This window comes from Parasteatoda tepidariorum, chromosome 10 (genome assembly GCF_982258835.1).
Source record: "Parasteatoda tepidariorum strain Cologne lab strain chromosome 10, Ptep-v5.0, whole genome shotgun sequence".
Taxonomy (NCBI): domain Eukaryota; kingdom Metazoa; phylum Arthropoda; class Arachnida; order Araneae; family Theridiidae; genus Parasteatoda; species Parasteatoda tepidariorum.
This window is the reverse complement of record NC_141764.1, coordinates 70741328-70766459: the sequence shown is the minus strand read 5'-3', so window position 1 is coordinate 70766459 and position 25132 is coordinate 70741328. Positions and strand designations below refer to the sequence as shown.

Sequence of the window (25132 nt, the reverse complement as noted above, 5' to 3'; positions counted from 1 at the left end):
TTAGTGCTAAGATAAAATTCTTCTAGTAGTAGAGCCTTACCATTCATTTATGAAAATGACCTTTCTTAATATTTCTATTTCAAATTTGGCAATGTGTTATAAATCAAGTGTAAATAACATGGGTAAATAAACAATTACACGAGTTTTTATTGACGAAAACTACTTTTGAATAAGTTTTTTTCAGGTTATTCCCTATTTTTATTAAATAAAGAATATCTACAACATGTTTTTGTATCGATACCTTATGTTTATTTTTTTATTTGGCTATTTCTTATTTAGGTTGATTAGTTTTTGAAACGAAAATATCTTTCCTGCACTATTAGAAATTTCCGAGTTTTTCGAACTGCTGTGCATTTTAAGTGTTTAAATATGCGGTTCACTAACAGCGTATAACATTCAATTCTACATACTCATAAGTGTAAATTTATCATCAGTTTGCCTAAAGCATAAACTTAATTTCTTTTCTTCTATAAGCATGTTGTGTTTGTAGAACATTAATCAGATAAAGAAAAGCATTTTTATTATATATCATTTAACTCTATTTACTTATGTATTTTAAATGCATTTAAATAAGCATATAAAATAAATAAAATACAAAAGTGAGAAAATACACGCAGTTTTGTTGTCTATAATTTTCAGTCTTTCTTTGGTACTTACGTATTAACGCAACCAGGCCAAAATTCGCATAAATCGCCAAATTTGGCGACCCCACTTACGGCAACCCTACGTGTTATACGTGGTTTTTAACAAAATAATACGTGGTTTAAACAAAATAATATAAAAAACTGTATTTGTTATGAGAAATAATGCACTATGTGATGTCGAAATAATATGTAATCTAAAAGGTTATTAAAATATTTGCTTATAATTTTGTTTACAAAATACTTTGTTATATAAAAAAAAATTGATTAAAATTTTTTCTACTTACACCAAATTTGGCGATTTATGCGAATTTTGGCCTGGTTGCGTTAATACGTAAGTACCCTTTCTTTTCTTGTTAGCTATTATATTATGGGTGAAATTATCATAAGAGATATAAGGGTATATGGAAAGTTATCGATTAGCAGGCAAGATTCCATTAGAAATATATTTTTGTACTTTATTCTTTGCTTCTCTTATTTTATTATTGTTACTGCTTTTAATTAAAAATATATTAGTTTTTTTTTTGTTGGTAAATTTGACAAAGCGGGGATATTTCCGTATCGTGATCTGTCACACCAACTACAATTGCCAAGGTGCGAAATAGCTGTTAAACTTGCAAATTTAAAAAAACAAACAAGAAAACATGTAGATGTTTGCCTGGGTGTAGCTGCGAGTTATGCCTTTCGAGTTGGTCCCTTTCTGTGTTATTATTTTTAGTTTCTTGCTGGTCGCTGCCCGGAAGTTGCCAAGACTTGGCGATTATTCTTCCACAGATCACGCTAGGGAAATCTCCCCTATTGCAAAGCTGTTTTTAGCACAACTATTTATTATTAATTAATTTAACATTAAATAAACATTAGTCAATTAATATGACTTATTGTTAACATTTAATCATTAATTACTTATTATAATTAATTTTTTATTATTTCATTTTTTTTTCTTTTAATGAAATTTTTTTGATTTAAAATTTCAATATTGTACAGTGTATTCGTATAATTTTTAGCTTCGTTACTAAAATTCTAATTTCTGCATCTCATCTATCTTTATTTTATTATTATGTATGCGTTGTAGGCTAATTGAAAAATCTTGCTCTTTGAAAGCTACCAATATCACTTTGCAATCAGTCTGCAAGGTTCACTGTAATAAGCATTTTCAAATGATGCCAGCAGTTTGCAAAGAGTCACATTTTCCTATTAGCCTACTATATATATTGAGATAGACATAATATTTTAGACTTATCTGTAATTAAAATGTATTTTATCTTTTGAATGTATGGTTCAGTATAAGATAAATTTCCCCCCTAAGTCTGGATTTGTAATATGACAGTATTCTGAATTTTCACTGTTTTCCGTGTAAATTTTGTTTAAGAAGCCTAGGAAACTCTCATTTTATGTATTTATATTATTTGAAATTATAAAATTCTCTAATGTTCTTATATCAATATTTTATCTGTTATTAATCAAAAGTGTTGTTATTTTCAATAATGCTTATAATTTTAAAATTTTTTATGTATAAAAATATTGAACAAGTATAACAAATCAAAAAATTTAAAGAAATTATTTTAAATAGCTGTTAAAACTATATTACTTAATACTGTATGATTATTATCTTATCAATTCAAATAAATTGAACTTACATTTAAAATAAATATTGCAAACATGTTTTAAATTGTATTTAATTATGAAATTTTTTTTTGTCTTTTCAACATTAAATATTTACTTTTAGAATTTTTTTTTTTGGAAAACGATATTGTTGTAATAGTTAGAAATAAACTTATGGTTATTTCTTTTAAATTTTAGAGAATAAACCTGTTTTGTTGCTGAAATGGGTGGCAAAAGTCAAAAAAGAAAAGCTGAGACACAATTGAAAAATAAAAAGAAGAGGAACCAAAATACAGTAAGCTCTTTCATTATTTATTTTATTCCATTGTTTGTGAATAGTTACAAAATAAAGTAAAAAAGAATTATATTGCATGCTATTCTAAAGAAAAACACAAAGTTCACAGATTTTTTCCTTTATTATATGTGAGAATAATAAAAAAAAATTTTAGTTCATTTTTGTTAACTGAAACTTTTATTTTTGGCAGTTGTGGTTTATTGAGATTGACTCCTCTTCTTTTTTTTTACTCATTTTAAGCTAGTTCAGTTGTGCTGTAACTTTTCAGTAAAGGTCCTCTCATTTTGTGTCTTTCTTGTTTACAATAAAATTTGCAGCAGTTTGGTATAATCTAGATTTGGGTAATGGAAAAATATTTGTAATTCTATAATAAGCAATAAAGCTTTGAAAAAATGTGAAACCTAGTTAAATTTTATTTACACTTAACAGGGGTCATTTAAGAATAAATTTGGGTCGGTTAACGGACTCTTTACAAAATATCTTTTCTTAAAAGCGGACCCTTCACAAATTTATCTTCATTATTGTTTTGTTATTTGAATAAACCCTTCCTGGGGGTGAAAAAAAGAAGAAAGATGATTCGAAACAAACTAAGTTTTCCAAGTGTCCCTAAGTTTAAATTCCAAATGTAGTATTCTAAGAAAATATTTCTACTTTAACAAACATCGTGTGCACATTCTTATTGATATTAAATGATAATTTTTTTTGTAAATAAATAATTAATCAATTTATGATTCATAATCAATTAATTATTCATAAAATTAATAGATTATTATGTAATAAAAATTAATTTCTGGCAATTTTAAAAATAAAATATTATAAATTTACGAATTGTTTAAGTTTACTTAATGTGTAACACATTAAAAGTGATACATAACTAAGTTGTGTTATTTAAAATATGTCAATTGAAATTATTAAAAATATGAGTGATTTTGTTTCCATTATTCGTCCGAAATGAATATTCTGTGTTGAGCAGTATAGGCTAAATACCAAATATTTGAATGTGGCATCTCTAATTTAGTACCAGCTATTGTTGAGCAGAATCTTATATCTATTTGCAATTTAAAACTTCTTGAAAAGGTTTTCAGCAATTTTTGTAATAACAGGACCCTATTTACACAAATTCACAAAAGCAGGACCTTGGTTGAAAGAATACTTTAACGCTTATTTTATATTCACAAATTATGAGTAGTTTTTTCATTGTAGGACCTTTCACAAAATGTCTGGACAGACCCCTGCTTAATTTATTTATATTACACAGAAAGTTTAAATAATGTATATACATTTACACTGCAGAAATCTCTATAAAAATTTAAAAGAGCAGGGCAATTTTTCAAAAACTTGGACACCTTCAGTTTTGAAGCACACTCATCTTGCTGTTTATATCAATTATATCTAGCTAGATTCGTGCACTTTAAAACAGAATTAAAAATATATTGTGGCTGATGAATACATAGACTCTTCTCCCAGGCTTATTTGTTCATGAAAGTTAATCATTAAAGATCAATAAAAAGATCATTTGTTCATTAAAGATCAATAAAAAAAATATTTTTGTTGCTCTTTTTAGAATTGATTTTATTTTGAATATTATCATATAAGATAATTGATTTTCAATATTTTGTTAGTTTTTGCATTCTCTGTTTTCCTCATTTAGTTATTTATGTGGTCTCTGCATTTTAATCTCTATGTTAAATGTATTTACTAATATTATTTTAGCTTTTTTATCTTAATTTTAATGAATACTTATCTTCAATCTTTTTGGGATAGTGAACGTATTTTGTTTTAGTGTGTTAAAGATGACATTTAATAATTTTTTATGAGTACCATAAACATGAATTATGTAATTGTAAAGTTCTCGAGTTTGTCATATTAATTTTTTTCACCATTAAATGAATACCTAGGTGGTCCTATTGAACCTCTAAATTTTCATTGCTGATGTGAATCCTAATTGTTAATAAAAAGTTAGATGAAAATAACTAAATTCTGAAGAAAAATTCTACTTAAAAGGGCTCAACTTACCAATATTTAGAAAAAACAATCAAAAGCATTTTTTAAATGGAATATTTATTTTAAAATAATTGATATTTAAATTTATGGAGCAAACAAAAATTAATATTTGAAAATCCTGTGTTGCATTTAATTTCAGGAGGTTTAAATGTGTAATTAAAAATTATCCTATTTTTATGAACTATTAGCATTGTTTTTTAGACACAATCTTTACTTAACAAAGCATGTTAACTAAGATTGTGTTTCAAAAAATTAAATTATATTGCCTGAATAGTAAAATAAATTGAAACTTGAGTATATTATTGGAGCAGAAATGAAAAAATGAAATCTAAGTAAATGTATTTAGATTATTTTCATTTGATATTTAATATTATGTTATAAAAAATTACATATAAAGAACTGCATTTTCCAGTTTGAAAGTGTGAGAAAACTGCAACTATTAGAAGCTAATCAAGAAGAAGATGTAACTATAAAGAGATTAGGAAAACTGTTAAAATTAAATAAGAAAAAGACAGTTGTGTTACAAGATGATGGCTTGGACTGTATCCTTTATTTAACATATTTTTATTGATCTTATTATTTTACTGTTCAGAATTTTTCTTACGTTAAAAAGTATGACCTATAAGATTTTTTTTAATGTATGTTACCCTAGCCTACAAAGTTTATTGAAATAAAATTATCTTGATGCATGTGAAAAATGATTTTAAAATGTTGATATAGCTTTTAAAAAAACAAAAGATAGGCCAAATATTAATAAGAAATGTCTTCAGTAAACAAGCAAAATTGTTTTTCGAGTCTAAATCAGGAAGGAAATTATCCCATTAAGTTTCCCATTAAGTCATCCCATTAAGTTTTATGGTTATTTAAATATTTTAAGTGCTTTTAAAATGAAATTAAATATGTTGTTAGTGTTTACCAATATTGAAGAACGATTTGTTTTGCCCAAATATTTTTACTTACAATATTTTTTCTCTTTAATTTATTCTGATCTAAACTAATTTACTCCAAATTAGGTATCTAACTAACAAATTTCCTCCCTGTATTTAAAATTTTAAGATGTTTAGCTTGAACGAAAATAACAGTGATTTTATTGGTAATCATAAAAATATCTAATAAATCAGATTTAAATCAAATATCAATTTTTGTAAAAAAAAAAATCATGAATTTTGCATACAAGTACTAATAAGATTCAGATCATTTGGCTCAATTGAATGCTAATCATAGAAATCAAAATATGTAAGAAAAAGCACTTAAAAAATAGTTTTCGTTTTTAATTTTTTAAAAAATTTTATTATTATAATTGTTTTTACTAAAATTACTTTTTTGCCCATTTTTGGAAAAATTATGCATAAAATTAAATTAAAAATAACGCTCTTCAATGTCAACAAGTATATTATTAACATTTAAATAAAGCAAACTAACACAAAATAAAAATTTATGTTTGTATGCTTTAATTTTTTATTGTCATACTTCTTTAATTACTTGAAAGATATTCTTGGTGCTATTGATAGAAAAGACAAAGGAACAGTTTTGTCAGATGATTCAGATTGTTTAGAAGAAGATTTAGCTGCTGTTAAAGGTTCTTCGGTGCTTCAGAAAAAGCCAACCGAGAATACTTCTAAGCGACCTGAACGTAAAAACAGAACACTGACGGAGCTCATGAAAGAGAAGGGAATAAAAACAAAGGATGATAGTGCTTCTGAATCTCAAACTGACTCTGAAGAAGATGACCAGGAGTTTGAATCAGATGCTATGGATTCTGAAAATGATGCTAATGAAGATGAGGAAAGTGAAATGGAGATCGAAAAAGTAGACTCGAAAAACAAAAATATCCAAAAGCCAAAGGTCTGGGAAGATATATATGGACGTCTAAGAGATGAATCTGGCAATGTTATTCAAAAGACAAGTGATAGTTCTCAGTCATATGTTCCACCAAGTAGAAGAAAAGATGCCACAAGTGAAAAAAAGCAGGAAGACTGTCTTAGAATTAAAAAACAACTAAAAGGCCTTTTAAATAGGTATCATTAAAAAATTTTTGCTATTAAATTTTTATTTATTATTTTTTTATTTCTTTTTTTTAAATTATAAAATTATTAATTAAATTGCACTTTTGTTCAAACTGTACAACTTGAATAATACACACTATATTTATAGAATACTTTAATTATTTATTTTTCTTAAATATTGTTTTTATTTCATGATTTTGCATTAAGAATTAATTATAAATCTTCACTTTACCTTAAGTTGTACTAATGAAGCTGTTATTTAAATATTTTGTACTCTATTTTCTTGAAAAAAAAACAAAAAAAACACCAGCACTAATTGTTATTTATATTATGCTTTTTGTCTTTATATTTTAAAAGTAATTATAAATTTGGACTTCAGTTTAAATAACAATAATGAAACTGTTATTTGAATATTCTTCACTGTATTAAAAAATACTATATTAATTTTTTTAAAAACTATTATTAATTGGGATCGATCTTTACTTTACCCTTTTTCATTTTTGCATTACACAAGTATTTGTAAATTTGCACTTTTGTTTAAATAGCAATGATATAACAGTTATTTGTATATTTTGCACTAAATTTTAAAAAAAAAAAAAAAAATCAGAACAAACAGAAAGTTAATATATTTTATTAATTTCATGTTGAAAATATATTTGAGATATTTTATTCAAGATAAAAATTAGTGTTTTAATTTTAAGCACAATAAGTAAAAATTATTCTTCATTAAGTGCTAAATGATACACATCTTTGGATAGGCTGAACCATCAAGATAATGATGTGGTGCCAGTTGTTTGGTTCCTTTAAATCTGAAAAAGAATTTCACATTTGTCTTATTTTAACATCAACATAAAAGTTTATGTGTAATGTATAATAATATAAATTTAATTTTAACTACATGAGTTAAAAAAAAGTTTAGCGAATTAACTAAATAAATATAGATATTTTTTTTATATTCAAATGTAGAACATTGTAGCAGTGTCTGATCAGTGTTTATGCATTCAATGTCTGTGCATACTTATAAATGTTGTATAAAATATTTTTAATTAAAAATTAGGTTTCTTGTTTTAGATTAAGTGAAAGCAATTTACAGAATATATGCCACCAAATTGAAGAATTGTATATGAAATACAGCCGAAATGGTATTATAGTTTTAAAAATTGCAAATTGTCTTCTTTACTCTAACCAAAACTATATTTTTCTTATAAAAAAGTTCAAATATATGTTTAACAGAAATTTTATTATTTTTTTTAACTGGTATTGTACTTAAAATTTTTCACTCTAATAAATCTATCGCAAGTTTTTTTTCTGATTTTTTTTTTTTTTATGATTACTGTAAAAATATTTTTTCATTTGCAACCTTTGTCTTTTCATTGTTAACTTTTAATATTAATTGAAACATCTTCTAGTGTTTTATTCATCATTTTATAAATATTACATAAATTAAAAGTTTAAAATATTTTGATGCAATTTGGCTTGAAAGTATTGAAATATTTAATATATGTGTGCGTTGATTCTTTACTTGTATTGGAATAAGAATGTATACTCTTATATGGGCTTTAAATTTAGCAAAACAAACCTTGCTCTAAATGCATAAACAATTCAAGTTTTTTCTAAGACTCCTTAGTGTTTTATAAGTGAATTCTTGGTCATACTGCATTCATCACACACCACTCTACCATTATAAAGGATATAGCCCCTCCCTTTTTCAGAGCTCTATCTTTTAATAGCCAAGGCTGAATGGCACATAATTTTGGTCCTGGTCATATGACAAAGGCAGTGCCTAAGCTAGTACCTCTGTCTCTAAACTTCCTCATTTTTTCATGGTTTTTCCTCTCCATGTTACTGAAATGCAGGTTAGTTCCATCAAAAAGTCTTCCACGAAGTCAAATTTCTCACAATACTTGATCCAGGAATTCCCTTGTCTTCTGGATTGGATTCAAAATTACAAGGATACGGAGTTGATTATCAGTAATCGTAAACTCAAAATTGGGTTGGTTAGTAATATCTCCGTTATTTTATTTCTCCAATGTTGGCAGGTGTGTGTATGCAAGTAATCAAATACAAGATTTCATTTGCTAAAATACTCGACAAAGCAAAATGTAATTTAATGGATTGGTACATGAAATCGATCATTGTTTTATAATAAAGTGTATAGATCATTATTTAATAGAATAAACATTTAGAAATTTTTGTCAAAATAATCATTTTAATGTAAAAATAATTAAATAAGCTAACAGCTGATATTATTCAGTTATATTTAGATTCATCCTATTAAGAATATATACCACAGTTTCTGGCTTCTAGGAATCATCCTTAGAAATAAAATTATGCTATTGTTTTCTATAAGCTTTAATCACGTAAATGTAACATTTTAATATTTTCAATAATAAAGTTATAGTTCATTATGTTTACAATTTTTATTACTCTCTTTTAGATATGAATGAAGCTATTTTCAGCTTGATATCGGAAATGCTCTTTGCACCTGTACAGACCCCAGCTCGTATCATCATGGACCAGGCAATGCTAATTGCATTGTTGCATGCAAATGTGGGCTCAGAAATTGGTAAAGCAATTTTAGATATATAATACTTTGTTATGCTGTCTTACATGAATATTATGAATATGCCCATATTATGAATTTTGTTAGGCCATCTTATGAAATAACAAGTTATAAGTATGTTAGCAAATATGAGAGTTGTATTGTAAGTAAGGGCTGTTTTGTTGTGTACTCTTAAGAGGTGACGTGTGCATTCCAACGAATGTCTGCATCGCATCCCGGCATTCCTTTAGAACAACTGTGCTCAGTTGCAGTTGTGTAGGTAATCTGTACGGTCAGTTCGGTATATTTGAAATGTTCAAATTTAACAAATTGCCCGCCATGCACGAGATATGGTCAGTGGTGCGTTTTTACAGTGAGATAACAAAAAATTTTCAAGGTTATCCTGAACTTTTTTTATTCATTTATTCTTTTTATTTTAATGTCTTATAAATTTTTATTATAATTTTCTTTAATATCATGAAAATAATACATACAAAGTAATGAACTAATTTAGATGTAAGAAGAAAAGAATTTTATTGGTAAAAAATTTTCTTGCATTTTTAAATTTTTATTAGGTGTAATAATGTATGTAAATTTAAATGATTTTATGATTAGAATTCTTCTAATCTACTTTTTAAATTTTACCTTGGAAATTACTGGGAATTTCTTTTTTTGGAAAGTGACCTTCCTGTATTTAAAAAGATATGAAATGTCATTTTAAAATTCTGGAATTTTTAAGTTTTAGCTCATTTTGTAGTCAGCCATGAGTATAAAATACTCACTTTGCCAAGTTTTTAAATAAGGAAGTTTTCTAAGAAAAAATATTTGTTTTAATTTTTTTTTTGTTAATACAGGATAAAAGCATATTTTCTCAACATTACTGTGTTATTTAACTGACTGATCAGTTGTGAGGCCTGTACACATACTTTCACCTGATGTTTTTCCTGCTTAATCAGTTCACCTGTAGTGTATCTACCACTACAAAAATACAATTCCAGTTTCCTTGTATATAAGACATGTTAAGTCGATTTTATGTTGGGGTACCTTTACATAGAAGAAGGTTGACATTGTCAATAACAACTCACCCCACATTGGTGACCCGGACGTAATGTTAACACGCCTAACTTTGTAGAAACGCCCACTACGATTTGCACACGCCTACTTCGATGGATGGTCCACATTGATCAGTTGTTTTGCTACTTGTGACTGCAACATTATCCACCTCCTCGTGCTGTTGCTACTCAGTTTCGATCACACATAACGTACAATGTATTCACTCGACTGCTAATGGCAACACAGGAGCGACCACGACCATTAACTTAATACAGCTCTCACGATCAGCATTAAAATAGTATGGTGATCTTAATACAGCTTTCCTGGCTTCTCACAAAAACAGCAATGAATCAACTTGTGGTATCCGTTCATCGAATTCTATCACAGATATAATTCTGGTGGGGGACCACTGTAGTGTATCTACCACTACAAAAATACAATTCTAATTTCCTATTACATAAGACATGTTAACTCGATTCTATGGCGGGGTACCTTTTCATGGATGAAGGTTGACATAGTCGATAACTCCTCACTCCCACACACCCTATGTTAGTTAGAAAATAAAGTTATGTACTTGGGTGAAAGTTTTTTTATAAACTTGCCAAAATGCAAAATTATTTGTTAGTTTGCAATGAATTCAACTAGGTTGTTGCTATTTTTTATTTCATTCTAATAAACTTTTTTCCAAAATTTTTTAGGTGCCTTCTTTTTACAGAAGATTGTAGAGAGATTAGATGTTTTACTTAAATCTTCTGAGAATTATGGCGAAGGCAAAGAATGCAACAACCTCATAGTTTTTCTTTCCCATCTCTATAACTTCAAGGTTTGTTTTTTGTTTCTTTTCAAATAAAACAATGGTTTTAATTCTTATTTTGGAGAATATTTTTAATATATCCCTTCTTTGTAACTGTCTTTTATTTTTTTATGTACATTTAATTTAATTGTATTGTTTGTTCTTTTGCTTTTGAAATATAATAATGGTTTTAATTTTTATATAGGAGAATGTTTTTAATATTTTACTTTTTGTAACCGTCTTTAATTTTTTACGTAGATTTAATTTAATTGTATTGGTTTTTAAACCTCACAGCAAAGTTTTTCTCCTTAAAATGGAAAAAAAGAATTTTATAATATACTGCATTTGTTTTTATTAAAGTATTATATATAGTAGTATTTTTACTCTTGATAGTGATAAAAATGTTATTATAAATCGATGCTTGATTCAAAAAATTAAATGAAGACATTTTTCACTTAAAGTAAATATTAATTTACATTATCAATATCATGCAAGGTTCATAGTTGTCATGATATTAATAATTTTTCTGATAAAAAATATCTTGTCCTGATATTTCTGATTTTTCAGATTTCAGGACATCCCATTTTTTAAGAAAAGAATTAAAAGAAAATTCATTCACATTTTTATTTTTAATAACATTTGTAAAATTCCAATTAGGTATTGTCTGCTAATTATATACATGGTTCAGGCATACTGCCTTCGAATACTCGCAGGATTAATTGTTTAAACCTTTTTCGAACTTCAGCCATTCTATGAAGAAGGATCTTGATTAACAATTTAGGAAGAAACATTATAACATTAAGCAATTTTCATTTGTGTTCTGTTAAGAAAAAAGTAACAAAACTTATTATATCATTTTGTTGCATATAAGGTTTCACCTATAATCGACGTCTGTGAAATTAATATCTTACTCTTCATTTTAGAATAAAATTTAAATATAATATATGTCTGTTATGTCTAAAATATGAAATGATTTTACATTATGAGATTAATGTTTAGCTAATGTTAATATTTTAGGCATAAAATTTAATAATTAAGTTATACTCCAATTCTAGAAACCCACTGTAATGTTTTATTCAAGAAATATTGCATTATTGAAAAATATAGTTTAGAAATTAATGAAAACATCACAAAACTTTCAAAGTTTTTTGTAGTTTGCAAAATAAATTATATAAATTCTTTTTGTTCCCAGAGTTTTAATCTTGATTTATATTTTTATAAATTTAATTATTTCTGTGTAACCTTTGTTTTTTTTCTTAGTTTTTATAAATTTATTTTACTTCAAACTTCATTTAATTGTGATACTCAACTATCTGTATTGGTTACCACTTATACATAGTAATACTTCTTCATGTACAATTATCTATTTTGTGAATTTTTTTACTCTCTATATTTGTAAACTTTTAATTGTTCTTGTAAAAAACAGTGATATTATTTAAATTATATTCTTCAGATTTCAATTATTCTTTTTAAAAATAATAATGTATTATTATTACAATTTCAGGTTACTCATTCAACTTTAATTTTTGACATATTTGAGCTCTTTATTAAGTCATTTCAAAGTAAAGATATTGAACTGATACAGCTCTTTTTAAAAAGTAAGTATATTTTTTGAAAAAATACAGAGTGTTTCTTTTGATTAAAAAATAGTTTTAACCTTACTGAACATTAACCATTTTTCAGGCATAGGATTTGTTTTGCGAAAAGATGATCCATTGAAATTAAAAGAATTGATTTTATCAATCCAAGCCAAAGCAGCAACATTTATTGTTAAGGAAACTGAGTAATATAAGCTAAGCCTTTATTTATTTCTTTTCTTTTAAATTAAAATTTCAATAAATTGTGTATTTGTTATGTCAGGTTAAGTATTTAAATACATAGTTTTTGAAATTTTTTTTGGAGGGAATATGTTTGTTTAAACTTATAAAAACTGTTCAAAAATTTTGTACAATTTTTCTATTACTTACCGGAAAAATAAAAATAAGAGTAACTAATAAATACTTAATTTTATGTGTGAATTCTGGGCAGTGATGCTTCAAGATTTTCCCAGTCCAAGAATTGGTCTTCTTTGCATTTTTTTTTGAAAAGGAAAAATAAACTAGCTTGTCTCATAAAAATTTAAAAAGAAATTTGAAGATCTTTTTTTTATTTTTATTAAAGTTAAAAATTGAAGGGAAGGGATAGCCTACGAGACAAAAAGACTTCCTCTGCTGGCACCATTTTTGATTCATAAAATTAATTGTTGACTTTCAAGCCTAAACTCCAATAAAAATCATAAATTTTTAAAAACAGTTAAAAGATTTTATTGAGATCAGTTTAACAGGAGCTTTCCGTTATAAAATAGTTTTTGAAAAGTAACAAAAAGTATCACAGTTTGTTAAATTAAAATAGACTCAGCTGATTGCCAGAGAACAGAGAGGAGTTAAAAGGCGAATATTAGAAACTTCTCCAAGTTTTACACGGCAATTAAACTGCTTTTTATGTTTTTCATTCTATTTTCTCCACTAGTGATTTGATAGATTTCAATTTTTTTTCTTGTTTAAATATTAATCTTAATGGTTAAATATTAATGTTACAACCTAAAATGCGACACACTTTTTTTAACTTTCTTTTTGATAAGTTTTTGTATTATATGTATTTAAGGGGCCATTACAGAAATACCCTCTATATGTTATAATCATTTATACATTTATTAAAGTTAGGATTTTCAAATTTTTTTTCTAATACAAGTTAAAAATAAGTTTGGAAAAGAGTTCTGATTTATTATCTATATGTAGTATTCCGATTTACATTTAAACCTTCCATTTTAGCATATTGATCGTGATTTTACACAAAAGAAAATCTTTTTAAATTTGTCAAGTATTTTTTAGTATTGTATATCAATGTATAATTTTTGTATGATCTGTCCTTTTGTTTTTGTCTAAAAAGAAATATATTTTCCAGTTCTAGAGTTCAATTTATGTTGGATACTCTAACTGCCATAAAGAATAATAACATTTACAAAATTCCTGACTATGATCCATCTATAATTGAGCATAGTAAAAAACTTCTGAAGGGATATGTTCGTAAAGGTACACATTATAAATTTGTTTGCATGAAACTTTTCTTCTTCTTTTATTATCCATGAGTGCTGTTTTTGTGTGATTTACAATCTATCTTAAAACTTTTTACTTAAAGCCTTTAAAATTTTTACTACTATTTATAGCTCTGAAAGTTTTAAAGGTAATAAATTTTGAATAAAGTGACTTGTTACCGTTTTTTATGATTTGTGTTATATATATTTTTTGATCTTTTAGCAATAACAATTTTTAGTTATTAATCTGTTTATGAATAAGTAGCGTTTAAATTTATGTTTCATTGTCTTTAGGTAGTTCTATCCAGGAGCTAGTAATATCCTATGAAGATTTGCTAAAAGCTGATGAAAGAGGACGTTGGTGGATTGTTGGATCTGCTTGGGTAGATGGAAATAATAAAGAATCTAAAGGTGGACATAATGCGAAGTTCCATTTCATTCTATCACCCCCATTTAATTATTAATATTACATTTAATTATAACACATCTTAGCACGTGTAGCTGGTGTACGCTATTAATTCAGAAAAATGATTGTTTCAAAAATACTTATAGTGTTCATTAGTTAATACATTTCTCAAATCTAAAAAGTTATTACTAGAAAGACTGAAACTATTCAATTTTTGCAGGTTTTATGTACGTTTCGTAAATAGGAGGAGTGAGGCAGAAGATTACTGTTTCAAACTGCCGACTGTTACGCTTTTTGAAAATTATTTTATGAAATGGTAGACATTTAATTACCAAATCTTTCAGAATTTTTGGTAATTTTACCAGCATTTAAAAAACTTCACCATCAGAGAGCTGGAACAAAGTGGCATTGCATATGAACTTTTAAATCATTTATATTTTGTGGTGTGAAAAATAAGTTTAAATGAATAAAAAAAATAGTGCATTAAAACATAAACATAGCTACCACTAGAATAAAGTTTTACAAAAATCATAGAAAGTTGGCAGCCCTGCTGTTTTTGCATCCCTAATTTTTTCTCTTCTCCACTCCACTACAAATTTTAAAAACAACTGGTTCCAATATTAATTTTTTGCCAAACGAGATAGCATAGAGGAGGTATAGTCACAAGCCCGATACTTGGGACTATTTTAATGGAGCAGCTATGGAAGACAGTTTTTCAAGATAATTGATTGAATCATTGATTTTGATCATAAGAAAGATTTTTTGGCAGTGAACAATATTTTCAAATTTTAGGACTTTTTTTTAAATTTATTTTAAGAATAAAAAAAGTTGCATTTCATCTCATAACTTTTTTAAAAATTAGGGTTCAGCAGTTTTCTAACAGTATTGTTTTACTTATAGGTGAGAAAAGTGAGCAGCAAAGCTTCAACTTACCAAAAGCAGCAGTTAGTGAAAAGATACTAGAACTAGCACGAAAACAACATATGAATACTGAAATTAGAAAATCAGTATTTTGTATTATAATGACAGCAGAGGTATTCAACAATTGTTACATTTTTAATCTCAAATTGTGATATTCTCAATTTAATCTCAAGTTGTGATAATTTCACTTTCTTGAAATCCAATATCGTGATTCATATATATTCATGTGATTTATAGCAATTCTTGTGATAACTAAGTTTTTACATAAATTATTTAATAAGGTGTAATATTTTTCATTGGAAGGTCATTTAATTATAAATCTTAGTTTAAAAATATTATTTATACTATGTATAAAAACATGTATACTATGTGTCTTGATATTGAGTTTTCGCACATAAAATTTTCAGGGTTTTTCCCTCAGTGTTACAATTATCTCTGATAGACTTTTATACAGAAAATTTCCTCTTATAAACTTACAAATACTTCATTCCTATAACATTTTTCCCTTTATCAGTTTGATTGATTGAATAAAAGCTTCAGCACTGGGTAAAAGGAATATCCATATCACAACAGAGTATCATAAAACAATATTTTATTAATTGCACTCAAGCAGTGTTTAAAGTTTATTCATTTGTGTACTCACTAATAATTAGGGCTGCAAGTTTGTCGCGGGAAAAAGGACCCCAAATTCACGGGAAATTTTGAAAATTACACAAATTCTAAACATAAAGAAATTTCTTATATAAATGATGCAAAAGACAGAAATTGCGCAAATAATACAAAAAGATTAAAAATGCACAACAAACGTGTTTCTTTGAATTTCACGCAATATTAATATTTTTATTTAAATGAGCAGAATTTTGGTACAAAGTATTGTACATTGTCAGATTATTCTCATTTATCCTTCGTCTTTCATCACTTAATAAATTTTTATACTTAGAAAACGATCTTTCGACGACTTTTGCCAATTTTGGAGCGCTCGATCTTTAATTTCCAAATCTCGATCAATTTTCCTTCACCAACGCGCAATTCCTTGACCGTTGCTTTGTAAGAAGTAATTGCTGTGAAAACTCAAACATTCTACATTCAAACTACTAGTTACAAGTCCCTACTAACTACTAACCCCCCCTGCGTCTAAGAAACTGATCCATATTTAAGAAATCACAAGAAGCCGTCTAGGAAAAATTAACTGGATATGTAGAAAGGCAGTAGAAATTTCATTGCCCAGTGCAATAGCATGTATAACAATTTTTCTGTCAAAGATTTGATTTATAACATTTTCCTTTTTTTGTGATTCCAATTTCTTTTGTACTCTTACTGACTTCAGGAAGGTAATTACCCTCCCTAAGTGTAGAAAGACCACCTTAGTTGACAAGATTGTGATTATCTCTGAACTATTTTCATGTCATTTAGCTATTGATTCACTCCCCTAAATATCTAATCAATTTTACATGTTCAATTTAAGGTTCAGGAAAATAAAAAATTCTGCTTAATAGAAATAATAAATAAAAAATGAAAAAAAAAATCACATTTTAAGCAATTTTCGCAAAAGTCAAGACATATTGACAAATTTGCGGATTTTAGGGGAAAAAAATGACAATTTCGCGGAAATTCACGCCGCAACAAACCTGCAGCCCTACTAATAATTAAACAAATCTTAGGTTTTACGATTGAAAAAAATCAATTTGTTGAAACTCCTAAGCAAAAGTCTGAAGCAGTATTTTCAAATCAAGTACTTAAAAATTTAAGGAAAAATCTTTAACTAAACAGTTGTTTGTATGTGTTGTTTTTCAATGCTTTTTCCAATTCTGAAGCATTTGTATATACAGTGATCTCTCATTTATGCGCGGGGGCGAGGTGCCACAGGAAAAGCGCGTATAAGTGAGACACGCGTATAAGTGAAAAGCCATAATAAAGATCTTAAAAAGAGAACATTAATACATTTAACTATAAATAAATAAGTTAAAGAAAATTTAAATGCTTACATACCCAAATTTAATTTTTTATTCCAATTATGAATTTTTCACCAAATAATTTACAATCAAGGTTTGTTTTTGTTTTCGGGAGTTTTCAAAAAGAGTCTTTTCAAGTCCATCAAGACTTGAAAAAGTTCCTTCACTTCCAGAATGAAATTGAAAATAATCTCGTAGAGTTTCTAGTGCCTGTAAAGCGGCTGTGTGGGTTGGGGGAACTTTTGCGGTATCTTCTTCATCAATGTCGTCTATCTCTTCATCATTGTCGCCACCATTTATTTCAGCTGCAATTTCTCCAATATCTCGTATTTGAGCCGTAATTAAATGCTCATCGACGTCAACGAATTCGTTGAAAGTACCATTACCCATTCCACCAGACACAGTATTCCAATCCTCTTCACTAATGTCGTTTTCATTTTCGGGCTCTGGCTCTTCACAGCCAGATTCTTCTGGAAGCAGAAATCCCGCTTTTTTAAAGCAGTTTTGAATACACTTGTCTGTGATGCTTCTCCATGATGAGCACATCATGTGCATTGCATCAAGGACAGTGATTTGCTTTTGATCGTCTTTTGCCTGAAGTTTTGTTTCCATGGCAGACAAAAGACGACAAGTTAAAGTTTTTCTATAGTGAACTTTTACACAACGGATGATGCCTAGATCCAAGGGTTGAATTTTGCTAGTGCAATTTGCAGGAAAGAAAACAACTTTCGTGTTATTGAAATTCGGTAAGTCTTGTGGATGAGCAGGGCATTGATCCATGAATAAAAGAACTTTTCGTTTTTCTTTTTCCATTTTTCTATCAAACTTATGAAGGAAATCCAAAAAAATGTTCGATGTCATCCACGCCGTTTTATTGCTACTATAGTCGCAGGGGAGCTTTTTCACGTTCTTAAAACATCGCGGTTTGCTTGATCTTCCAATGACTAATGGTGTGAATTTTTCTGAGCCATCAGCGTTGCAACATAACAAGACAGTTAACCTTTCTTTACTTTTCTTCCCACCATGACATGATTCTCCTTTAAATGATAAAGTTTTGTCGGGCATCATTTTAAAAAAAAGTCCTGTTTCGTCACAATTGTAAATGTTTTTTAGTTCGTATCCTTTTATTAAAGTGGCCAATTGCTCTGTCCACTGTTGAACAGTTTCTTCATTTACACTTCCACTTTCTCCAGAAAGGACACGAGTTGCTAAGCCATGTCTGTTTTTGAATTTTTCAGTCCATCCGTGAGATGCTGAAAAGTTTTGCATATCAAAACTCTTGGACAACTCTACAGCTTTCTCTCTCAAGAGTTCAACATTAACGGGAATGTTTGAAGCACGAGCTTCTTTGAACCAGGTCAATAAAACTTTTTCAAATTCCTCGTTTCCCACCTTGAATCCTGCTTCTTTTCTTCGATTGCACACCACATTCTCGATTAGCTATTAAAATCGCTTCTCGATTTTTTAAAATCCCTCTTAACGTTGATTCGGAAATATTAAAAGACTCCGCCAAAGCTTTTTTCGAGGTGAAAGAATTTTCTTCGAATTTTTTTATAACATCCATTTTAAATGAAAGCGACAATTTTGTTCTCTTCGCCATGCTGAAAAGTAAGCATCTAACTAAACACCGACGATTCAGTTAGTCGACGATGTCACGTGGTTTTTGCACTAACATCTTTAATTGGCTGTCAGTTTTACCTACCTCGATCACAAGAGCGACTCCTCCTTGTACCCCTCTAAGGGAAATGTGTTCCTGGAATTTGAACAATAGGGGCAAGAGATAAAAGAGGAAAGCAGTAGGGGGGGTCATCTAAGACCTTAAAATGAGGGTTGTGACCACACAAAGATAAGAAAAACGAGAGCATTCCAAGAAAAACATGTCAAAAGGATGAAAATTCTTAAGATAAGCAATATGCTACAATTTTGAGACCTCTTATTTTCAAAGTGAGAAAATTTTTGCGCCGCGCATAAGTGAGAGGTGGTTCTTCAGAGCAGCGCATAAATGAAAAAGAGTTATCATTGTTTTTCTATATTCCCAGCCAGGACTGCTGGAAAAGCGCGCATAAGTGAGAAACGCGTATAAAAGAGAGCGCGCATAAGTGAGAGATCACTGTATTTAAAATCCTTGTTACATTCAATTTAAAAAAGAGGCTATCTTTCCAAATCAAGTATTTAAAAATTTAAAGAAAAATCTTCAACTGAACAGTTGTTTCTATGCATTGTTTTTCAATGCTTTTTCCTATTCTGCTGAAGCATTTGTATGCTTTTAGAATCCTTGTTACATTAAATTTAAATGGAAAACAATGCAAATCAAATATAAAAAATCTTTACTATTTAAGTTTGAAAAAAATTGAGACTCATTAAACTCATAAAAAATAATGTTAGTTTATTTTAAACCTGTGGAGTAGAAAGGTTTAATATTTGGTAAAAGCCACCTTTCTACTTTATTTGATCAATAAACTAGTTTTTAAAAAGTTTAAAACTTTCTTTGCCTTTGATAATGTTTTGTCAGAGTTTTATGAATTTTCTTTTCTTAATTGGTAGATTTTTATAACTTGATATATACTTTTAATTTCATACTTAGAAATAAAGAAGAGTGTGATTATTTATCATCCTGTATATTTTTGTAAAATTATCATCCTGCATATTTTGTTCACATCTAACAATGAGTCAGCAGTTAGCTATGCTAAAGGCAGAAAAGTGCAATAGCGAAAAAGTAAAAAAAAAAAGAAAGAAATGTGAAATTTTTTTTTTTTTTTTTTTTGATACTTCAATTTAGGAATTGAAGACAAATGCTACTTTTAGTTCCAAGTTTTATCTCCTTTAAAATTGTTTACGATTACAATCTGCATTGTTTTTTAAGTGCTGAAAATTTTTTTTCAGTTTCTGATATTTTAGCTGATTATAACATGCTGTTCCTTTTTCTTAACTTCGTACACAATATCAATTGTTGAATTGTTATTTTAGGAATCTTATGATATCTCACATTTATTTGCTCCCAATTGTTTTGATAGTTTCATTTATCAAGATTGAATTAGATGGAGAATAAAATCAAAACAGGAAAGTGTTTTAGGTTAATAAGACAATTGATAAGACAAAATATGAATAATACAGACAAATAATAAATTGATAAGACAGAAAAAAAAACTGATTGAAGCTGTTTATTTGTGTTATACTACTTGCAAAAATATATAAATGAAATATAAAATCATGAAGATAAAAATTTTGATTTATTGTTATATTTCATTGTTATATCAATTATGCGATTATATCAATTGCATTTATTAACTTAAAACACATTATTGATTATTGAATTGTAATTTTATGAAATCTTACATTTATTTACTTTAAATTTTGATGACATTTTTATTTATACAATTTGATTTATTATTTATACAATTTGGTTTAAAAACATAAATGCATTTAACTAGTAACTGAGTTTTAATAAAAATAAGACAAATTGAAAAATTTAAACCACATTAGTGTATATTTAAATAAAAAAGCAAATCTCTTTATCCTTTGACACAGTTAAGTCACCAGTGTCCTTTTTATATATTTTTTTCTGATGCTCTAATTACAAGAAAAAATATATTTTGGAGTTTTTTTATCATAAAAAATTGTCTAGTTACTAAAAACAATTGGTTAGGTTATCTGAATTACCTTTGTGCTAAAATTTAAAATCCAAAAAAGTAGTTCAAAAAATGTCATTCAAATTATAAAATTTATGAATAATTGATTTTTTAAATTAAAGAAATTTCAATGATGAATAACTGTTTCTCTTAGATCTAAATAACTGCTAGTAAATGCAAATTTTAAAAATTATTATTTGAAAGTGAGCCGTTTTTGGAAGATTTTATCTTGAACACAGAAAAAGACACAAAGGTGTTTAATGTTATCTTTCATAAGTCTAATTATTAAAATGCTAAATATAATATTTTCCCTTTATTTTGACCTAAATTAATACAAAATAGAGAAAAAAGTAATAAAATATATGTTATAAAAATTTTGCATCGAAGGGTTGAACAATTTTGATTGAACTTTCAGATTTGAACAATTGAATAAGTTTTTTTAAAAAAATTATTTGTTTTTTCTCCCGTGTTATAATTTCTGTATTTTTTTTATAGGACTATATGGATGCATTTGAAAAATTATTGAAACTTAATCTAAGAAATCAACAAAAACGAGAAATTATTCATGTCACTCTTCACTGTGTTTTAAAAGAAAAGAAGTTTAATCCATACTATGCATATCTAGCTGGGAAGTTTTGTAAATTTGCCAGAGACTATCGAGTAAGTTTGAGCCTAATTTATACATATAATTTAATTTTTTAAAGAAACTTAATTCAAACTTTTATTTGCTTGTTTGATAGATGTGTCTTCAGTTCTCACTATGGGATAAATTCAAAGATTTATCCTCAATGAAATCTTATCAGGTTAGCAACTTGGCTCATTTTCTAAGCCATATGTTTATTTCTGGAGATTTGCCGATATCAGTTTTAAAAGTAAGTTCAATGTGTTTTTTATTGTTAAGAGTAGTGCATATTAAATATATGATATGTGACATGACTTGTGAAATTTGATTATAATATACTCCTGAAACTTATATATTGGATATTATATTTGTTATTGGATCCAATATATTTGTTATTGACCCTTTGGTATAATTTTATTACTTAAAAAAATATTTTAAGATATTTTTTTCTGTTTTTATGACTTATCAAAGTGATTGTCTACTTAATATAATTAGTTCTACTCTTGTTGGTCAGAATTTTTAATAAGTAACAGTTACGAAAAAGGTAAAAAAAAAAAATTGATTCAAGTAACCTTTTGTACCGTTTAATGGTATATAAATACACCGGTCTGGGGAGTGTGCAGGCCATTGCATACGAACAACACCTTCTCTTTCTATTGTGTTCGATTCCTCAGCGTACTTGTATGACTGTGCATTGTTGTTTATGAACAGAAATTGTGCACCTACAGCACCCCTAAAAGACCAACATGATACAAAATAATCTCTCTGCGATACCTCTGGGATGTAGCGCTGTCTCTCTCAAATATTTGTAGCAGCCACTGTGCATGATGCCTGAACATATCAGAACGCGTGGACCACACCAATCATGTTTATGAACTTACTGTTATGTATGACGTGTTCCCCCTCTCTCCACGCTGTTGGTTAGAATAACTTGTCGCAGTAAAACGGTATTTGTCGTGGAACATCACTTTGGCCCATTACTGGTGACTCCGACCAATACTTTCCTTACACCAGCATAATCTTTCTTGACGATGGTGTGGTTGAAGAGAGATGCATACAAACCAACTTGATTGAATGGCCGTGAGTTTGTTCTGACAGAAACCTGCATACCAGTAGTGTTTGCTAGGTTTGCAGCTATTTTACTAGGAGTGACATTTCTGTTCCTTTTTGCCTCTAGGGATACATATAGATCCTCTTGAGGTATGGTGTTCCTACCAGGACCCTCTTGGCTTGCTTTAGCATAACATTTTCAACTTCAGCGACCTTTTTTAATCGCAAGATGGCACTTTTTGACACTCCCTGTGGCCACATTAGTGACCCTTTAACCTGCTTCCTGTTGACCAACTACTCATCCACGAACTTAAACACACAAATAATGTCTTACTGATATCTTGAATTTCACGGAAATAAGTTCAACAACCTATGGCACTATATTGTTTAAACGCCTAACAATATGAATTTTCGAATGAGTTAAGAGCTTATATACACTGCCCTTTTATACAGATAACAGGTTCTGTTCTACCATGCCCTTTGCTCTTGATATTAAATAATATTGACAGTAAAATGTTTTTTGATGGAGGTTGGTTGTTCTTGAGGTTACTTCCATTGACTTCAAAATCGTTATTAGTTACATAATTTTTATTTTTACACGTGCTAAACTTTAATTTTAGTCAATGTCATTTTTTTGGTGCAGAAATGCCACTTCTGTTGGCATCATGAAAATACGGATCGATGAATAAAATTTAGCATGTGTAAAAATAATCCCAACTGATATAATTTTGTGCAAAAACAAATTTACCAATTATGAATGATAAAGCTATTTTAAATAAATGAACAATTATGTTTTTTATTTAAATTTGCAATTAATTTTATATCATAAAAATTAGTTAGTAAGCTTTAAAAGATAAGAGGTTTGTTGATTTGAGATGCTTGTTTTTTCTAAAATAAATTTTTCTTCTAATTTAACTTTCAACTCTAAAAGTAAATCATTGATAGCATCGCCTTTAATGCTCTCTTACTGCTACATAAGGTTGGAGATCTCTTTCAGAGATCATAAAAAAGAGCTTTCTAAATGAGAGCCTCACACAAATATTTTAAATACATTTTAATCTACTTATTTTTTTGTTAAATTTATTGTAGCAATATGTCTTTGTGTTTCCTTATTTGACCTTTTCCGCGTTTGGTGCGAATGTTTTCCAAGTCACTAGGAGAGGTTTTAATTGTCTCTTCTAAACGTGTTCTGCAACACAAAGTCTATGAAAAAGTTCAGTGACTCCTAAAAGTAGTCATAAATAGAGATGGTCCTTCCTGGAGGTTTCACTGTACTTAGCCATATCTCTAGACCTTATCTTACTGTGTTGTTAGGTTACCGACAATGTCAGTCTTCATCTATCTAAAGGTACCTTCAGATACAATCTTGTTAACTTGTCTTATATACTAATGAATCGGAATTGAATAATTGTAGTGGTATATTACTTCTCCACCAGAATTTTATCTGTGATGGAATTCAATGAATGGATACCACTAGTTAACTCATTGCTGCTTTGCGGAAGAACAGTATTAAGATCACCAAACTTTTGAGAGCTGAATTAAGATCTCGGTTGTTGGCGTGGTCGCTCCTGTGTTGCTGTTAGCAGTCGAGTGTATGCAGACTCCGTTGTGTGTGATCGAGATTGAATAGCGACAATGTGGTAGTCACAAATAGTTCAACTGTTTCACCCATCAAACTAGGCATGTTCACATCAAGGTGGGAGTTTCTGCATTGTCATCAATGTGAGGCTAGACCTCAGACAATGTCATCAATCTAACCATCATCAATCAAACCGTCATCAATCTAAAGGTACCTCCAGATAGAATCTTGTTAACATGTCTTATATACTAGTGAACTGGAATTGAATAATTGTAGTGGTAGTGGTATTATTAGTAATTGCAGGATGTGCATTTGAATTTGTCTGTTAATCTCTAATTCAATTACATTCTATCAATCATATTTAGAGTAAAAGTGTTTTATTTCTCTTTTCAGACTATCCAATTTTCTGAAATGAATAAAACTCTGATTCGTTTCTTTCGTCAAATACTATTGGCAATATTATTACACGAATCAGAAGAAATCTGCCTCCAAGCATTTCAAAGAATATCGCTATCGCAAAACTTGAAGATGTTGAGAGAAAGTTTAAGACTTTTTATGCACCATTTTTTGCTCAGGAACCAAACAAAATTTACAGAAGATGTTGCAACCAAATTAGAAGAAAGAGTGAAATTAGTAGAAACTGTTCTAAAATCAAAAAATACTTTTAAATTATAGCAGATTGTAGGTAAATAAATTTTGTACATTTTTTTTAACAGTGTTTTTATTTGTTTCTCTCCATTAAAGCTGAATGAATGTTTATAAATTTCCTCTGAATGTTAAAAAGCTGTTCAGTCCATTCTAGAAGCAAGTGCATAATAAATTTGGTAAATCGAAAGAAAGCCCCTGAATTCATTACCATAAACATTGAATTCTTAGAAGGAGGTTATATGTACTTGAAACATGTATATTATTAGTTAGTGTTTCTTAAGTTTGCACTGTCAAGTTTTGTGAATTTTGATAGCAT

General features: G+C 28.1%; 1 protein-coding gene across 1 annotated transcript; it reads left to right on the top strand.

The window, feature by feature from the left end:
* The first annotated feature begins 2 nt into the window (after positions 1 to 2).
* LOC107436244 (nucleolar MIF4G domain-containing protein 1) lies at positions 3 to 24881 on the top strand. The gene is made up of 15 exons (XM_087152663.1): positions 3 to 184; positions 2442 to 2538; positions 4955 to 5084; positions 6032 to 6560; positions 7620 to 7690; positions 8986 to 9114; positions 10842 to 10966; positions 12441 to 12534; positions 12620 to 12719; positions 13880 to 14007; positions 14304 to 14420; positions 15316 to 15449; positions 21413 to 21577; positions 21658 to 21789; positions 24562 to 24881. The coding sequence occupies exons 2-15, from the start codon at positions 2467 to 2469 to the stop codon at positions 24841 to 24843; spliced, it is 2208 nt and encodes a 735-aa protein (XP_087008789.1). The 5' UTR covers positions 3 to 184; positions 2442 to 2466; the 3' UTR covers positions 24844 to 24881.
* Positions 24882 to 25132: the final 251 nt, after the last annotated feature.

Bases quoted from the DNA above. Each gene is read 5' to 3' on its own strand.
- LOC107436244 (XM_087152663.1), top strand. From the start codon at position 2,467: ATGGGTGGCAAAAGTCAAAAAAGAAAAGCTGAGACACAATTGAAAAAT. The intron at 5,085-6,031 runs GTATCCTTTATT...ATTACTTGAAAG, and splicing joins ACAAGATGATGGCTTGGACT to ATATTCTTGGTGCTATTGAT. The intron at 14,421-15,315 runs GTGGACATAATG...TTTTACTTATAG, and splicing joins AAATAATAAAGAATCTAAAG to GTGAGAAAAGTGAGCAGCAA.